Here is a 15,209-nt window from a genome sequence, read left to right as displayed (position 1 = left end):
GTCCTACATAACCAAACACCGATGTTTAATGTTGGGGTCCTACATAACCAAACACCGATGTTTAATGTTGGGGTCCTACATAACCAAACACCGATGTTTAATGTTGGGGGGTCCTACATAACCGAACACCGATGTTTAATGTTGGGGTCCTACATAACCAAACACCGATGTTTAATGTTGGGGTCCTACCCAAACACCGATGTTTAATGTTGGGGTCCTACCCAAACACCGATGTTTAATGTTGAGGTCCTACCCAAACACCGATGTTTAATGTTGGGGTCCTACATAACCAAACACCGATGTTTAATGTTGGGGTCCTAACCAAACACCGATGTTTAATGTTGGGGTCCTACCCAAACACCGATGTTTAATGTTGGGGTCCTACGTAACCAAACACCGATGTTTAATGTTGGAGTCCTACATAACCAAACACCGATGTTTAATGTTGGGGTCCTACCCAAACACCGATGTTTAATGTTGGGGTCCTACCCAAACACCGATGTTTAATGTTGGGGTCCTACCCAAACACCGATGTTTAATGTTGGGGTCCTACATAACCAAACACCGATGTTTAATGTTGGGGTCCTAACCAAACACCGATGTTTAATGTTGGGGTCCTACCCAAACACCGATGTTTAATGTTGGGGTCCTACGTAACCAAACACCGATGTTTAATGTTGGGGCCCTACATACCCAAACACCGATGTTCAGTTACTTATGATTACAATTTTTTAGCCTGCTATTGTTTTATTGAAAGAATTTCATGCGTTTAAAAATGAGTAAATTACTGTACTACAATAGAGTCTGGAAACGTTTCCAACTATGGTTGGTCTTTGGTCCCCAAGTTGTTCTGTGTTACCAACTTTTGTTGGTCTTTGCTACCAACATTTCTTGGTCGTTATTCACAAATTTTGTTGATCTTTGTTACCAAATTTTGTTGGTTTTTGTTACCAACTTTTGTTGATCTTTGTTACCAAATTTTGTTGGTTTTTGTTACCAGCTTTTGTTCATTTTTGTTACCAACTTTTGTTGATTTTTGTTACCAACTTTTGTTGATTTTTGTTACCAACTTTTGTTGATCTTTGTTACCAACTTTTGTTGATTTTTGTTACCAACTTTTGTTGATTTTTGTTACCAACTTTTGTTGATTTTTGTTACCAACTTTTGTTGATTTTTGTTACCAACTTTTGTTGATTTTTGTTACCAACTTTTGTTGATCTTTGTTACCAACTTTTGTTGATTTTTGTTACCAACTTTTGTTGATTTTTGTTACCAACTTTTGTTGTTCTATGTTACCAACTTTTGTTGTTTTTTTTTACCTGAGATGAACTCCAATTGGTGACAAGGGTTAGGGTGACCTAGGTCTCCCGTAGTGCCCTGGTAATGGAACTCTGCTGTTTGGCGTAGTGCATCATAGTTTCCATACAAACATAGTGATTCACTGGATATGTCTTCCCACAGCTCGCGGAGCTGCGGACACTCTTGCAAGACGGACACTCTTGCAAGACGTGCGTCACCGTCTCTTCTGATTCCCCGCAGTTTCGGCATCAAAATTTGGCTGGAACCGGGCGAAGTACTATGGGGCAGTGTCCCGTACGCCACTGCGCTATTGTTGTTTGTTCCGACCGGTTTTTGTTACCAACTTTTGTTGGTCTTCGCTAGCAACATTTCATGGTCTGTGTTCCCAACTTTTCTTGGTCTTTATTCCCAGTTTTTTATTGCTTTTAGAATCATTGTGATTGACTTATGAACACAACATAACCCAACGTTTCATCCTGTCAGGCTACGACGGTAATGGAGCTGTTTGCACACCAAGTGATCGCTGTATGTTGAGCAACGGCGGATGCAGTCCGAATGCCAGGTGCTACGCTCCCTATGGTAAGTCTTGAAAAAATTAGGAAGCTACCTTAAAAATATATCTTTTTAAAAGGCTGCTTTTGAATTTCATTTCAATAATTCTACATTTTGAAAACAACGTCTAAATCAAACAATGTAACATGCAAAAGACATTTAAAAAATACTTCAAGAAAAAATAACTCCACTTGTACAACAGTATGTAATATTGTGACTTAAAATAGTCAATATATTCATATTAGATAATATGTCTTTATATGTTAATAAATATTTCCCTTTCTAATATCTAACATAATTATTTAATTATCACTTTTTAATTAATTATTTGTTTATTTTTTATTACTGATTCATGTGTTGTCTTCTTTAATAAATAATTGTGCAAGTTTCAACTTTATTACAAAAAAATGGAAAGTGAGACAAATGATGTGTTTAAAGTTTTAATCAGACAGACTGTTAAACATGGCCGATTTAAAAAAAAAAAAAACAACTTTTATATAGCCCAACGTTCATGTTTATAGCATGTTCAGAGCGCTTTGGTTGAAATTCATTTGTGGACCAGTGGAGGGAGGGGGTATCTGGGAGAAGTTTTTCCGTGCTGCCTTTAGACGCTCACTAAACACACTGCTCGAGTCGGGTTTCGAACCTCGAGCCCCCCTTGATACGCAGCCAAGCCAAGCCCAACTGTACTTAGCCTCTCGGTCACACATTTTGTAAAAAGATGAGGCATCAATCTAAATCTAGTCCTATCCTACATGTGGCTTAGGCTCCATGGTCTTGTGGCATGCGCTCCGGACTATCCTCCCTATTGTCCCGGGCTCGAGCCCTTCCCTATGCTACCCCCTTTCGTCCTGTGGGAGGTTTAATCTTGGATGTAATAATCTTTAAATCTGAAACATGTAAAACAAAACAGCTCTAAAGACTTAGGTTATTATGCCCTAACAAACATTTTTTTTCTACATTGATTTATAATTATTTTAGTTGAGTTATTCAATATTATAAATTAACTAGCCATATATTACCCGCGGCCCGTGGGTCTTAATCTGCTTAGTGTCACATAGTCACTTATTAAGTGTATTAGAAACAAGTAAACAAAATAATAATGTTATAAATCAGCGGTTCTCAACCTTTTATGCTCGGCGACCCCTTTTTACAATCCCCAAATTTGCCGCGACCCCCCCCCCCGGCAAATACACACAGCAATAGAAGAATAGACATTTTTTCGATGGTCTTTGGCGACCCCTGGCAAATCGTCAATCGACCCCCAAGAGGGTCGCGATCCAAAGATTGAGAACCCCTGTTATAAATGAAGTGAATGCCGAATGTATTAATGTTATGTCATGCGAATGCGTGACCTTTCGGTCTTGTCTCATGTAAACATGACTATATTACCTAGATCCATGATATAGTAATAAATTGATAGAGTTTGTCATCTTTTTTTTCTTGAGGGTGTTAAGTTTGTTTTAGGGTCACTTTACATGTGTTACTTTTCCAGTTAGTATCCAAGAACATTTATGCCAAGTTTTATCAAGATTGGTCAGATTGGTCAAACGGTGATAATTTCTATTTGGAACATACATACATAGGCCTACATAAGCAGCAGTTATTCAAAATGCTACCATATAAAAGTCATGACCCCCAGTGCTTTCTTGTATGCTCAGGTTATCCAATATCCTGTCAGTGTAACAATGGATACGTTGGTAATGGATTTGGTCCAGATGGATGTGCGCTACAAACATTGGCAGGGGCTTGTAGGTCCAGCCCATGTCAAAATGGAGGCATCTGTGAGGTAATTAGTAATAAACAGATAAATAGATACATAATTAACATATCTAACATGGGAGAGAATCCAATCTCTCTCAGAGAAGCTCCACCTTACCAACCGAACAAATTGGAAAATTTCATACAAAAATTTATTCACAGTAATCTGCATTTAGTTGGATCTAGATCTAGACCATGTTCTCTAACCAAATTTAAATTTCATTTTTTTTTTCGAAAAATTATAACGGTCAAGCTAGAGTTTTCTTAGTGTGACCAGAGAGCAAGTAATTCTTTTCTCAGCAATATAAATGCAAATGTTAGATTTATCTTATATAATACAGACATTATTTCAAAAAGAAAGATAATTACACCATACGCATTTCATGTGTTAATCTAGTCATTAAAGAATTAAAAAAAAACGTTTCATCGGGTTTCGAGTCTACCCAGGTTTCCCCTTGATGTTTTGACTTGAACCGAGGTATTGTAAAAAATTATGGGTTATTTGCAGAGTATATATTAAATTTTTTAAAATCAGAAGTAGAGTCGCTGTGGCTTGACGGTAAAGCGCTTAGCTTCCGAACCGAGGTTCTGGGTTTGATTCCTGGTGAAGGCTGGGATTTCGGGATCTTGGGCACATCTGAAAAGGTCATCTGTTTTTGTGGCCTACAGTTTACGTGGGTGTCATGTGGCCAGCACAACGACCAACCGCCTTTACTTGTCCACAACTAATGTCAGGTACCCATTGAAGCTGGGTGGACACAGATGCGCCTGAAGATTCCGAAATTAAAAATGCCAGTCTGCGCCAGGATTCGAACCCGGGACCACGTTCGGAAGCCAAGCGCTTTATCGCTCTAACATCATAATCATCGTCAAAATCATCCGCGAAATCAGCCTCACCATCATTATCATCACAACTATGATCATCTAATCATCACTACTAGCATTATCCTCTGCAACATGATCCTCACCATCACCATCACAGATAACTCAACTATATTCCTCATCATCTTCATCACACCTATCATTATCACCACCATCATCTGTATCATCATCTCGATCTCGCTCATCGTCATCATCGCTGTCACTATCATTATCGTAATGAAAACAACAAATACTAGTATACCAATACCATGGCTTTATTCGACAAAATAAGACTACAGTGAATGAAACCAGCACGCCTCGCATAACACTGATGCAGTCTATACACACACACACACACACTGGACATGAAACACACACACTGGGCATGACCTTCTGACACGCTGGACGCACGCAAAAAATCAACTGTTACACTACGATTATCACAACCACTGTCATCACCCGTATCCTCATCGTTATCAGCACAAGAACGACTTATCATCATTTCCATCTTCGTCGTCACAACCAACACCACTATCTCCACCACAATCACTGTTATTATCATCATCATCATCATCGACATCATCAAACGCTATCTGACAGTGAGCTTGAGAGGTTCGAATCCTCTTAAATTGCTTTTGTATTCTAGTAAACTTTTATGTTATTTGTTATGTTATCCTCTCAGTTACGTTAGCACCAAGGCCTAAAATGTTATTTGTTCCAGCACCAAGGCAAAAAATGTTATTTGTTCGAGCACCAAGGCCAAAAATGTTATTTGTTCCAGCACCAAGACCAAAAATGTTATTTGTTCCTTGTTCCAGCACCAAGGCTAAAAATATTGTTTGTTCCAGCACCAAGGCCCGATCTGAACATTTGTTTCAGCATCTAGGTTTAAACTTATCATTTGTTCCTGCTCCTAGGCTTAAACTTATCATTTGTTCCAAGGTCCAAACTTCAAAATTTTATATATTTACTTTCATTTTATTTATTTTTATTATTATTATTATTATTATTAGTATATTTTTTTAATTTTATTATTATTTTTTTTTGACATTCATCTAGCTCCATTCTCAAGACACGAGTTTATTCGTCTGCCGTTGTGCACAAGGTTACGCCGGCCCCACATGCGCAGACGTGGTTCTACCATGCAGCAGCAATCCATGCCAGAATGGTCAAAACTGTACCAATCGTAATGGGGGCTACGTGTGTACGTGTAATAACTTCTATACCGGTTTCAATTGTGAACGCCAGCAATCAGGTAGGCCTAACTGACATTATGGTAGGCACTCATCTAAATATAAGTAATTACTAAACATACCAAAATAAAACAAGAAGGGTCCACTTGAGGTTCGTATTTTTTTTTGTTGATATACAGGTAACAAGTGAAATAACAAAAATATTTAAAACAACAACAACAACAAAATTGTTATCATGATGTCTCTATCATTTTGATCATTTACACTTTCAATGTTGCCCTTCGATACAATATTATTTTTCAAAACATTTTGTTTTTGCATCTTTTAAACAAGCAAAATATTTTTGAAAATCCTTTAAAAAAACAAAACAAGGCTTATCTAAAAGTGAAGAACTCCTCCCTTTAAACTGTATCTATCAATAATGTACAAGTTATTTCCCCAATTCAATATCAAACAAAATAATTAATTAAAAATAATTAATTAACTAATTTAGTACTTTTTGTTTAACGATTCATGTTTTGCTAGGTACATTACATAATTGCTTAAAGTATCAAAACGATCGGAGAATGCGTGAGGGAGAAATAGCTTAACAGTTATTTAAGGGGACTAAATCCAACAAATTTAGCCACATCTGTGAATACTGAAGTATTAGTTTCTCTTGTTGATATCAAACCAAAAAAAAATAATTACCAGTAATTAATTGTCTAATTGGTTACTTTTTGTATTGATTCATGCACAACATGCTGTAGGCTATTGCAACCTATGCGACTCCAGTGGGCCCCGCGCTAATTCTGTGTGTAAATAATTAAATTGGTAACACACAGGGTTACCGCAACCTTCTGATTTTTCAGGAGCTCCTGAAAATCTCCTGAAATTGTTATGAAAAAGTCTAAAATTATTAAAATTTCGTGAAAACATAAAAATCTCCTGAAATATAGACAAAAATTGTCATTTTTGGTTGTCATTTAATATGGAAAAAAACCAATCCTACGCGCGATAGAGAAAAAAAACATCATTATCCAATACCCATAACTGGCATCTGGTGAAAGAAGCTTCTTGGGCCTCATACTAATCAAGAATTATTTGAGGTCAACGATTCACGAAGATAGATTGAACAATTTGGTAATTCTTTCTATTGGGCGTAATCTATGTAGGAAACTGAATTTTGACTTCGCTGCAAGGCTCGTATGAACAAAATGCAAAGACGAATTTATTTTCACATATTATCCTCACCCCTGCCCAGACTGTGCCGCGTAATCCGTTTTGTAAATGGCCCTGCAATTGTTAGGGCCGGCTCTGGATTCAAGTTTTGTCTATGCCAATAAATAATTGTGCGAAGTTTCAACTTGATCCGAGAATGTACACACTTTTAACCAGACAGAGTGATTTGATTTTGATATAAGCTTTGTAAAAATGAGGTTTAAGATCTTCAGCCTGAGTATCAAAAGCTATAAACTACAAACTATTAACAGAGTCCTCTCCCCTTCCATGCACAACAGTTGTTGCCTGGTAACCGTATTGTTTGGCCTGCGAAGCTGAGCATTGTTAATACTCAGAAATATTCTATGGATTGATTGTTATGAGCGTCACCTAACGGATTTTTTCTTTTGTTAGAAATTAGATGGTAGGCGGTCACTATAATGGAGGAATATTTAAAAAGTTATGCACCTTATTTAAACCCAAAATTATTTAAATAAAAACGCAAGTTAAGTAACATTTTTTTTACACAAATATGCATGTGGTAGCTTATATTACGTCGATTAGCACAGTTCTAAATACGTTGTACTTACAAACAGTACAACGGGAATTCATGCTTGTCAACGCACCAACAAAAACATATAGCAATGTGTCTCGGAATTTTGGGTTTCCATAGAAACAAAAGACAGTTCCTTTCGAAATAATCCCAATGTCAAGGACTTCGTTCGTTATGTGTACGTACATGTGTCTACACTAGAGAACAAAAGACAACCTAGTGGTCGTCAAGTTTGAACAATTTCTTAATCTTAATTGATGCAAAAACATGGAACTAACGGTTTTTTTGTTTTATGCGTTTGGCAATGTAATCTTCTACTGAAAAAAACAACAAAAAAAAAAACTATCGATTTTCAAACAAATTTTGTTTTGTATTTCTAGAATGCGGAAACTTAGAGGGTGAATCTGGATCAATGCAATACCCTCTCTCTTCAACATATTACAATCCTGCTACTGCTTGTACTCACCGCATTTCGACAGTTCCTGGAAAGGTTTGTGACCTTTTAATCTTAAAATTACAATGATGAACCGATTTGCGTTTAGATATTATGACTGCATGTTAGCTCTTTTGCTTTCAAATGACTCTCAAACAATAAGTACATTATGGGGCAAGGTGGCTGAACGGTAGCGCTCTTGGCTTCTGAACTGAGAATTCTAGGGTTCGAATATCAGTGAAGAATGAAATTTTGAACTTCGGGACTTTTAAGGACGACTCTGAGTTCACCCAATACTAATGGGTACATACATATATTAAACATAAATGAACAGCAGCACCAGGGACCCATTTTTTGAAAAGAGAAAGTAGTGAATTAAATGCTACGAAAATAAAGGGACTGCGCCGACCAAGGCTCGAACCAGTGACCCTGGAAACGACAACACCACCTAGCGATAACGCACTAAGCTGAGATTAGTTGGGGAAAGAAAGGGTGCTTGGTCGATAGCCACATGACAGCCCCGTTTTCGTTGGACCTAAGGCGAAATTATGAACTATGGACACTTCAGTAAAGGATTATATCTTTCGTCATCCCTCACCGATCCCACTATGTATCTATCATCATCACTCCCCGATCCCACTATGTATCTATCATCATCACTCCCCGATCCCACTATGTATCTATCATCATCACTCCCCGATCCCACTATGTATCTATCATCATCACTCCCTGATCCCACTATGTATCTATCATCATCACTCCCCGATCCCACTATGTATCTATCATCATCACTCCCTGATCCCACTATGTATCTATCATCATCACTCCTTGATCCCACTATGTATCTATCATCATCACTCCCCGATCCCACTATGTATCTATCGTCATCACTCCCCGATCCCACTATGTATCTATCATCATCACTCCCCGATCCCACTATGTATCTATCATCATCACTCCCCGATCCCACTATGTATCTATCATCATCACTCCCCGATCCCACTATGTATCTATCATCATCACTCCCCGATCCCACTATGTATCTATCATCATCACTCCCCGATCCCACTATGTATCTATCGTCATCACTCTCCGATCCCACTATGTATCTATCATCATCACTCCCCGATCCCACTATGTATCTATCATCATCACTCCCCGATCCCACTATGTATCTATCATCATCACTCCCCGATCCCACTGTGTATCTATCATCATAATATTTTGTGTATTTGTTTTATGGGCAATGCCATTCATTGGTATCATTACCTATTCTCTATCCATTATCTACATTTACTAAGGACTTATAAGCGGCTGAATTTTACACCAACGGTAGCGGGGACATAATAGGCCTATATATATATAATAAATATAATAATAATAAATATTAATAAATATGTGTATGCTATTAACAATTAATCCAAAGTATTTCGATAATAAAAAGGCTTGTCTTCGAGTCCGAAGATTAGTAAGGAATGCAATATTTCCCGTGGCTGCGCAGATAAGTAACTAATTATTTACACAAGTTGCGTAATCATTAATACCAAAAATTCACCCGTCATGCTTAGGGGTTAGGGTGGTGGTGAAGCGATGAGCTGAGAATCATTTATATCTTCCCTCCCCGAATCCAGTGATTACTATATTAATGATGACTTCTGGAGATCCCTGTCGTGAAAACTACAAAATTTTTAGGCCTCACCTTAGATTCCAAATTTAATTTTCTCCCCCACATTAAGGAACTTAGGAAGAAATGCCAAAAGTCATTAAACATACTAAGAGTACTCAGCCATACGGACTGGGGAGCTGACAGAGATACCTTGCTGCTGCTCTATCGGAGTCTAATTCGATCCAAGCTAGACTACGGATCCATAATATATGGAGCAGCAAGGAAGTCGTACCTAAAAATACTGGAACCAATACAAAATGCTGCCCTGCGTCTCTGTCTCGGCGCGTTTCGTACATCACCTATCCCAAGTCTCCATGTGGAGGCTGGAGAACTCCCCATGGATATAAGAATGAAAAAGCTTGCAATGCAGTATATAGTCAAGCTAAAATCCAACCCCACGAACCCTGCTTTTGACTCCATATTTAACCCCACAGAGGTAGAATTATACAATCGAAGGCCTAACGTCATACAGCCGTTGGGCCTTCGAATGAGAGAACCCATCCAAAATTTAACCCCACCCATTGACCAAATCTCTAAAATAGAAACCCCTCAGAATCCTCCTTGGCTAATGAATAAACCCAAATTAAATTTATCCCTCCTTAATTTCAAAAAAGAAAATACAGACCCAAGCATACTACAAGTCCACTTTAGGGAACTGCAGGAGAGCTACGGAGATTGTGGCACCATCTACACAGACGGATCCAAAATGGAGGGAAAGGTCGCGTGTGCCTGCTCCTTTCGGAACAAAACAATCTCCCGTAGACTCCCCGATGGCTGCTCCATCTTTACGGCCGAATTGCACGCAATATTGCTTGCACTTATGGCCGTAAAAGCATCAGAAAGGAGTAAATTTATAATCTGCTCCGACTCCAAATCTGCATTGCAAGCTTTGGGGCGGATGAAGACTGACATCCCATTGGTACATAAGAGCCTGAAGCTGTTAGACCTAATAACAGCCGACCGTAGGGATGTCACCTTCATCTGGGTCCCCTCCCATGTTGGCATTGAGGGAAACGAAGCCGCAGACAGAGAATCAAAGAGAGCCCTAAATCATGCGGTGTCAGGAACCCAAATTCCCTACTCGGACCTGAGACAAAGTATTGCCTCTGCCACCTATCGAGAGTGGCAGAACCGATGGGAGGCTGAGACTCACAGTAAACTCATGCTGATTGTGGCGGATGTCAGGTGGCGGCCCACATCTAAGGGTCTGACAAGGCGTGGTAGCACAACCATGTCCAGACTTAGGATTGGCCACACCTACATCACGCACTCTTTTGTACTGAAGAGAGAGGAGCCCCCACTTTGCGAGTACTGTGACTCTCGCCTCACCGTGGAACATATCCTCGTTGATTGCCCCAGATACCAGGATGTCAGGGCGAAATATTTTAGAGCCACTAATCTAAAAACACTATTTAATAATGTCGACCCTGGGAAGGTACTGGGCTTTATTCGGGAAGTGGGGCTATCTACGAAGATCTGATTTCTGAATTTGTGAACATGCACTATTTACATTAGATTTTTACCAAATATTTAAATTTTTACTACCTTTACTATTTTAACTGTGAATAGACCTTGATTTTAATTATATGACTGTATAGAATCTGGCCCTTGTTGTTTAGAGAGAGAGTAGTCCTTAAGGAACTGCAGGCACGACATGGCCTAAATTGTGCCGATGTGCCTCAAATCCAAAAATCAAATCAACTTCTGGAGCTACTATTCCTTCCATTCTCAATAGTTCCCCTCCATTTTTTTGCTTTATCATCTTTTCTTTTGATTCATGAAAATTCCGGTAAAACCTAGATAGTTGCTATTTTTGATAAACGTGACTAAAAGCTCGTTGCCTATGGATAAAATAAAAATGTTAAAATATTTGAATGTTTTAATTATCTTCAAAATTAAGGTCGCTATTAAAGAGGGCCTGATTTTCCGGTGCCTTATTTTCCGCCTTGCCGAAAAGTGCCCAGTTTACCGTTGCGTAAATTTCCGGAAGCCTAAATGTCCAGTGCCTATAAAAAAAGTTTCGTTTTCAGACCTTGACATCTATGGGGCAGAAGATGCAAAGGTCATCTGTTTCTGTGGTTCAAGGTTAACGGGGCTGTCATGTAGCCAGAATAACGACCAACCGACTTAACTTTTCCCCAGCTAATGTTAGGTACCCATTAGAGCTCGGTGGGCTCAGAGGCGCGCTACAGATCCCGAAATTAAAAATACCAGGATTTGAACCCGGGACACCCGATTCGGAAGCCAAGCGCTTTAGCATTCAGCCACCACGCCTCCGGTGCCAAAGATGCGGGTGCCTGAATTTCCAGACACCGGCCTACATAATAGAAAGATGGATAGATCTTCGAGCTTAGAATTGAATTTAACTGACGTATATCTCTTTTGTTTAGGTATTAATATTATATTGACAATGGTATTCTTCCACTTAGATCTTGACCTTAAACTTTACACGATTTGACCTTGAGGCGGCTTTCTGCCGGTATGATTATCTCGATATATTTGACGGGCCCAGCTCTTCATCGTCTTCGCTTGGTAGATTTTGCGGCTCAACCCTTCTAGGTCGCTTACTGACCACCACTCAACATCAAGTGACCCTAGACTTCACGTCAGATCAATATGATCATTTTAGGGGCTTTAGTATATCTTGGACATCGTCTGACCCAGGTATGTATATGAAGTTTATTATTTGTTATGTTCTACTGAAATCTATGTTGTTGCTATCTCCCCTTTTTATATTCCCCAGTCTGCCGCGACCCCCTCACCCCATCACACACATACAGCAATAGAAGAGTAGACAATAACAATCCATATTTTCGATGGTGTTAGGCGACCCCTGGCAAATCGTCAATCGAACCACAAGGGGGTCGCCACCCACAGGTTGAGAACCCCTGTTCTAGATGGAGTTGTCTTCCCTGCTATTCCTTTTAAAATTATGGACGCACCCAAAATGCACATAAATTTACACCTTTTTAAAGACACAAAAAAAAAAAAAAACCGTATATGTATAACATTCAGCATCTTCATCTTTAGATCAGACGGAATATAAAATTAGAGTTACGAAATAAGAGGAATTGCATAGTTTAAAATAAAAATATAATAGTTTTGCATATCTTGTGTACACTCATTTAATAGTATAATCTGTGACATGCTTGCTTTGTAGTAACATGCAAATAATCAACAGTACTGTAATTCACCAAGTATACTTTAATATCTGTAAGTAATCATTCCAGCATATTGACACAATCTAAATAATCAAAACTCATTGTACCTTATTATACTTTAGTGAATTTAGTGAATACAGATAGAGAGAAAGAGAGAGAGAGAGAGAGAGAGAGAGAGAGAGAGAGAGAGAGAGTAATCAGTGAGCAGAGTTAGGTGTGACCGGAAGTAAGGTCGTATGAGAGATCGGGAGTTTCAGTTAGTAGAAGAAGTAAGTGGAGTTAAGTGGAGCTGAGGTAGTTGAAGAAAGAAGTGGAGTTAAGTTAGTAGAAGAAGTAAGTGGAGTTTAGTGGAGCTGAGGTAGTTGAAGAAAGAAGTGGAGTTAAGTTAGTAGAAGAAGTAAGTGGAGTTAAGTGGAGCTGAGGTAGTTGAAGAAAGAAGTGGAGTTAAGTTAGTTGAAGAAGTAAGTGGAGTTAAGTGGAGCTGAGGTAGTTGAAGAAAGAAGTGGAGTTAAGTTAGTTGAAAGAGTAAATGGAGTTTAGTGGAGCTGAGGTAGTTGAAGAAGGAAGTGGAGTTAAGGTAGCAGTAGAAGTCGAGTTAAGTTAGAAGAATCAGTCAAGTAAAGAATGTGGTAACGAAACAGAATGTGGTAGCAAGACAGTATGTGGTAGCAAGACAATATGTGGTAGCAAGACAATATGTGGTAGCAAAGACAATATGTGGTAGCAAGTCAGTGTGTGGTAGCAAGACAATATGTGGTAGCAAGACAGTATGTGGTAGCAAGACATTGTGTGGTAACAAGACAGTATGTGGTAACAAGACAGTATGTGGTAGCAAGACAGTGTGTGATAGCAAGACAGTATGTGGAAACAAGACAGTATGTGGTAACAAGACAGTATGTGGTAGCAAGACAGTGTGTGATAGCAAGACAGTATGTGGTAACAAGACAGTATGTGGTAACAAGACAGTGTGTGGTAGCAAGACAGTGTGTGATAGCAAGACAGCATGTGGTAACAAGACAGTATGTGGTAACAAGACAGTATGTGGTAGCAAGACATTGTGTGGGAGCAAATTGGCTTGGAGATAAAGCGTTTATGGAAGTTATCTAAAATAACAATATACCCCATTGTTATATCAACCGAAGTACAATGGCGACTGACCTCACAGATAGCTTACCTTCAAATGAGCGGCACTTCCGCAGACCTGCCACATCACCAGAAAATTCTGACACTGATAAAGGGACTACAATTAATTTAGTTTCTCTTTAGCGAAACTCAACCCATGGCTGCTCCAGAGAATGAATACTCGTTCTTTTCTAACATAATAATAATAATACCTGTCTTCGAGTCTGGAGATTAATGAGGAATGCAGCATATCGCGTGGCACGCAGCCCCAGCTGCGACCTATATATTTTGAAACATCTAGCGCAGGAGAAATGTATTCTATTTATCTATTATCAACATGGAAGCTGGATTTAGGTCATGTCAGTTATCATCACGTTCTCAAGTAGTTCCTAGTTCTTTTAATTTCTCATAGTCCAGTCACTGCGTATGAACAATTAGCCTACAATACTGAGTCCGTGGTTCGAATCCTGGTGAAGTCTAGGATTTTTAATTTTGGGATCTTCGGGCGCCTGAGTCCACTCAGCACTAATGGGTACCTGACATTAGTTGGGAAATGTAAAGGCGGCTGGTCGTTGTGCTGGATTCATGACACCATCATTAACCGTAGGCCACAGAAATAGATGACCTTTAGGCTACATCATCTACCCTATAGTCCACAAGGCCTGAAAGGGGAACTTTATTTTTTACTTGTCCTGCATCATCCTGCATTCTTGTTATAAAAATTAGATTTAGTTACATATATCAATATACAAGTAACCATACAACATTGATGGACATTGACATAGTCATTTTCAGGTCATTGTAGTAATGGAATTCTACTGACCCTTGTTGTTCACGAATCCCATTATACTTTCAGTTTGTGGTGGTATTATCTCTGGGCTAAGTCAGGGTAACATCACCAGCCCTAATTACCCTCATGCCTATCCGCCTGGATCTCATTGTGTCTGGCGTGTAGCAGCGGCTGCTGGAAGCACCATCCGGTTTACAATACAGTTTGTCGACCTGGCATGCTCCAATGGATTTATAAAAGTAGGTCATGAGCTTATTTTTATTTTAGTATTAATTTAACTTTGCAGCTTTCTGAGCTTTCTTCCATCTATTATTATTTCTAACTAAGTACACACTTCTTACCCAGTACAGACTTCTAACCTAGTACACACTTCTTACCCAGTACAGACTTCTAACCTAGTACAGACTTCTAACCTAGTACAGACTTCTAACCAGGGCCGGTCTTAGGCCACTGCAATCTATGCGGTCGCAGTGGGCCCCGCGCTTTCATAGGCCCCGCGCTAATTTTATGTGTAATTATTAATTGCAAAATATATACGAAAAATTCCTGGAAAAAACTTGCACTTATTAAAATTTCCTGAAAACTCATAAAAATCACATGAAAAATAGAAAAATTATC

At 39.0% G+C, this 15,209-nt stretch overlaps 1 protein-coding gene across 2 annotated transcripts in view; it reads left to right on the top strand.

Moving 5' to 3' along the window:
- The window catches only part of LOC106055031 (cubilin-like), a 143,520-nt gene that overhangs the window by 28,611 nt on the left and 99,700 nt on the right, over positions 1-15,209 (top strand). For both annotated transcript variants that reach the window (XM_056045610.1, XM_056045611.1), the window contains exons 12-17: positions 1,783-1,878; positions 3,513-3,640; positions 5,533-5,728; positions 7,800-7,909; positions 11,948-12,182; positions 14,658-14,830. In XM_056045610.1, the coding sequence (XP_055901585.1) occupies positions 1,783-1,878; positions 3,513-3,640; positions 5,533-5,728; positions 7,800-7,909; positions 11,948-12,182; positions 14,658-14,830 (938 nt within the window). The remainder of the gene's footprint in view (positions 1-1,782; positions 1,879-3,512; positions 3,641-5,532; positions 5,729-7,799; positions 7,910-11,947; positions 12,183-14,657; positions 14,831-15,209) is intronic.

This window comes from Biomphalaria glabrata, chromosome 11, assembly GCF_947242115.1.
Source record: "Biomphalaria glabrata chromosome 11, xgBioGlab47.1, whole genome shotgun sequence".
NCBI classification, from domain to species: Eukaryota; Metazoa; Mollusca; class Gastropoda; family Planorbidae; genus Biomphalaria; species Biomphalaria glabrata.
This window is presented reverse-complemented; position numbering and strand designations above follow the sequence as displayed.